Here is a 4111-nt window from a genome sequence, read left to right on the forward strand (position 1 = left end):
CGACAACACCTCCTCTTTGTGCATACCAAATTTCATTAAAATCGGATTAACCGTTTAGAAGTTACCGAATTATTTCCCTCTTTTTTTTTTTCCTATACCACTGTGTGTCTGCAGGTTTTGTAGTTTGATAGAACTCATCCTTTTCATGTCTTTGTATATGTAGTTTGCGTCTGTTAAAAAAATGTATATATAATATTTTGCGCTTTTATTTATTATAATAAATAACCATAGGTATTCCATATAATCCAAATGTACAATAAACTTGTACAAACAACAGTATTTCTCAAACTTTCAATTGTATTCGGAAACATTCTAGAAATTTTATTTAACTTTGTTTAAGATACTCTGACAGAGTGTGAGATTAAATGCATTTATTTATTTTTTCATATTTTTCATTAATATAATTTTATAAGTATTTTTCCTAAGCTTTTAATTTATACACACAACATGTAAGTTGTTATTATTTACATAATTTTTTACTCTACATAATATAATACATTAACAATTACAAGGATTTTTTTCATATGCATATAAGCCATAGATCTGCTCCATAAAATATAGATTTAGTTCATTCGATAATGACTTTAGAACGTAAATGTTGTGTTTAAGTTAAGTTTAAAATAATAATTACAGATATTTTTTAGTCTGAAACCAATCTTACGCTTGTTCTCTTTACCGAATTTATCCTTAAATTTGTTATTAGTCACATTTGTTTTACAAATAGGAGCACATCTAATACACATACATACATACATACATACATACATACATACATACATACATACATACATACATACATACATACATACATACATACATACATACATATGTATGTTCTTCTGCCTACAAGTTTTGTTTTCCTTCTTAGGTATTATTACTTTGTTAAAAAGGATTTAATTAAAATTTTAAATTGTATGCTTCATAAGAAATTGTTTATTATTCTTGTATTTTGTTTTTTATTCAAATAAAAAACAAAAGAATTTTAACAAGAATCAAAGCTTAATTAACATCCCTTTCCTTGCCTTGTTTATTTTTTTGCGCAATTTTATGTGCCATAAATTAAAAGATTATAAAAGTTTAACTGCATAATGCTGTAGTGTCTGGTTGTAAGAATATTTCTGTGATCTCAAGCAATAATAGCTTATGTTGATAATTGTAGTCTCAAGATTATTACTTTTAAGCATACAAAAGTTTGAAAAGTTTTTGGAAAATCGTTGCTCTTAAGTCGAATTAGGTGATTATCTAATTTAGTTATTGAAAACTTTCTAAGTTTGCACTTTAATTCGTATTAGTTAAGTTACAATTTCAAAAAATATAACATACTTTTAGGAGCTATATGGCTTTTTGTACAAGATTTAAATGTTTTTTTTTTAAATCTTTATATGTAATCGGAACGCAAAAAATAATTTTAAATTTCGACTTACTTTTTGGTGTTTGCATAATAAAATTTTTATTGCATACTTTATATAAAATATCTTATTATGTGTAGTTTTTAACAATTGTGCATTTACCTTGCAAAGTTCTTGGTAATGTGTGGATTTTAGATTTTATTGTATAATATGAATATGACATAATTGCATTACATAATATTTTAGTCGGATTAATGTGAAATAATGAGACATGTTAAAAGTTTTGATATGTAAATAGTATGAAATGAATTTACATTTAGCAATTAAAGAAAAATTATAATGAACAATTTAAGACAAAGAGAAAATATGAAATCAAAAAAAAAACAAGTATGAATATTGGGGCATAACCGACCATATGAATTTCGACTAAGCTATTTTGTCTTTTTAACACTATATTATCATTATCAATTTCCTAGTCATCATAAGTAATGATTCGGTGAATTTCAGACAATCAGAATTGTTTTTCGAAATGTCTTGGGCTTTCATCCGTAAAGTATCCATTTTCCCCGCATTTTTGATGATTCATGTTGCTTTGCTTGAAAAGCACTCAGTGATTCTGCAATCTGTTTACGAATCTTCTTGAAGTATTTTTTTTTTTGTATTTTTTTCTCCCATTTCAAAATTAATTTGGCACGTGTTACTGTTACACATTCAACATAAAATTCCACCATAGAGATTTACAAAAATACCTTTTAATAGAAGTCCGTTCGCCTATATGTTCATTTATTCATTTTCCCATCAATTCATTGATTATTTTGAATTCTCAGAACTGCTCAGATTCGCTTTTTGACTTAAATTAGGCTTGTATGTCCTTCCATCCATCTGCTTGTAAGTCTGTCCGTCCGTCTGTATACTCACATAAAACTTTGTTAATTTCTAAGATAAAATTCTGCACATACATATTTTCACCCAAAGACGAAAAGTCTAGTAAAAATTGTTCAAATGGAGACACTATTTTACCCAGCTCCCGTAATATGGCTTTGGAGTTCATAATTATGTTAAATATAAATAATATAGCTTTTTTAAGGTTTAAATATTCTTAGTTTTTCATATATTGATTAATTTATTATTCGTTTCAAATTCATTTTTGTTCTTCAATTTTTTAAAAAATTTACATCTCACCTATTAGTTAATATTCTGCTCTTATGAGTGACTTTATAAAACACAAATATATTTGATTTTTACTCAAAACAAAAAAAATCTTTATTTTCTTTATAATTATTTATAAATTAAAAAAAGAAACAAATAATATATTTATTATGCACTATAGTATATTATAAAATAAAACATATCAAATCTGCAAACATTTATTAAAAGTTTATTATGCATATTTAAGTATTTTGCATGTTGCACACACTTTGAAAAAAATCATTGTTAAAAAATATAAATGAACAAAAAAATAGTGGATAAATCCTTCCTATTCAACAACAATTAAACAAGAGCTAACTTAATAAACAAGTTTTTTTTTAAATGCAATATAAAACATTAAAATTAAAATGATATTGATAAAGTTGAAAAAATTAAAAAGTTTTTTTTTTCATACAAGCAAGGATTATATTTTTTTAAATAAAAAAGCTAAAATATAAATCCTTTAGCTTAAAGAGAAAAACTTAAAAAATAAGAGTTATAGAATTTTATTTCAGTAAAAAATTTGGTATCATTTTTTAAACGATTATATTATAAGTTTAAAAATTTGGGTTTTTGGTTTAAAATTATACTAACAATCAATTTTAAAACATTTTAAGGGAGAAAGCAAAGAGTTTTTCGAAAAAAAAACTATTTCATGAAGAAAAAAAATCACTTGCATTTCCTTTTTATAAGAATTGTAGTGATTTTCATATTCCTTTTCATTTGTTTGGTATAATTATGGCTTTTTTTATTTTTTATTATTTGCATTTGTTGTTTTTGGTTCAAAAGAAAACGGTTTTGCTAAAAGTTAGTTCTTGTTTGTTGTTGTTACAGGAGCTACACTTAACACCGATATTGGTCCTGACTCTGAAGCCCAAATAAATCCCCAACACAATGATGATTTCGATGGTAGAGAATTCAATAATGGTGAGGAACACATTGACACAACACACCAAACAGAAGAACCCACTCCCCCTGTAACCGATAAACTAGAGACCCAAAAGAAGGCTGATCTCAAAAATAATGGCTCAAAGACCTTAACAACAACGACCCCTGCCACAAATGGTAATGGACATGCTGCAGAAAATAAAACAAATACATCGGTCTAACAAGTTTTTACACTAAAATTAATATAAAACAAAACTATAAAAACAACAACTTTTTTAAAATTAACTCTAGAGACATTATGACAGACAACGACATTTTTTATAAAAAAAACTCATTTTTGAACAAAATTTAAATCTTCCTAAACAAAAGCCATTATTTATAAGAGTCTTGTTCATAAACATTTATCAAAGGTTTATAGGACAAATTTTAAATGAAAATTTATTTAATAAACCTTTAATAAATGTTTATGCATAAAGCAATAAATCAGTTAAAGTACATTATAAAGCAAATTTAAAAGTAGTTGGTTTAAAAATTTAATTATTTTTTAAAACGTTACTTTTAAAATATTAAAGGCTAATAATGCTTTTTAAAGATTTTTTATATTAAGGCTAAAAAATATTTAAAATTATTGCCTGGAATTGTATTGCAAACCATGACAATTTGTACACACATGTTTTTCCATATAT

General features: G+C 25.1%; 1 protein-coding gene across 5 annotated transcripts in view; it reads left to right on the forward strand.

Moving 5' to 3' along the window:
- The window catches only part of LOC111691206 (fasciclin-3), a 186307-nt gene that overhangs the window by 158138 nt on the left and 24058 nt on the right, over window positions 1-4111 (forward strand). The window contains exon 5 of one of the 5 annotated variants that reach the window (XM_023453859.2): window positions 3372-4105. The exons of the other annotated variants lie outside the window; for them this stretch is intronic. Coding sequence (XP_023309627.1) covers window positions 3372-3646 — 275 coding nt within the window. The 3' untranslated portion in view covers window positions 3647-4105. Of the gene's footprint in view, window positions 1-3371; window positions 4106-4111 lie in introns of those variants that run through there. 5 annotated transcript variants of the gene reach the window in all.

The sequence above is a fragment of the Lucilia cuprina genome, chromosome 2, assembly GCF_022045245.1.
Source record: "Lucilia cuprina isolate Lc7/37 chromosome 2, ASM2204524v1, whole genome shotgun sequence".
Classification (NCBI taxonomy): domain Eukaryota; kingdom Metazoa; phylum Arthropoda; class Insecta; order Diptera; family Calliphoridae; genus Lucilia; species Lucilia cuprina.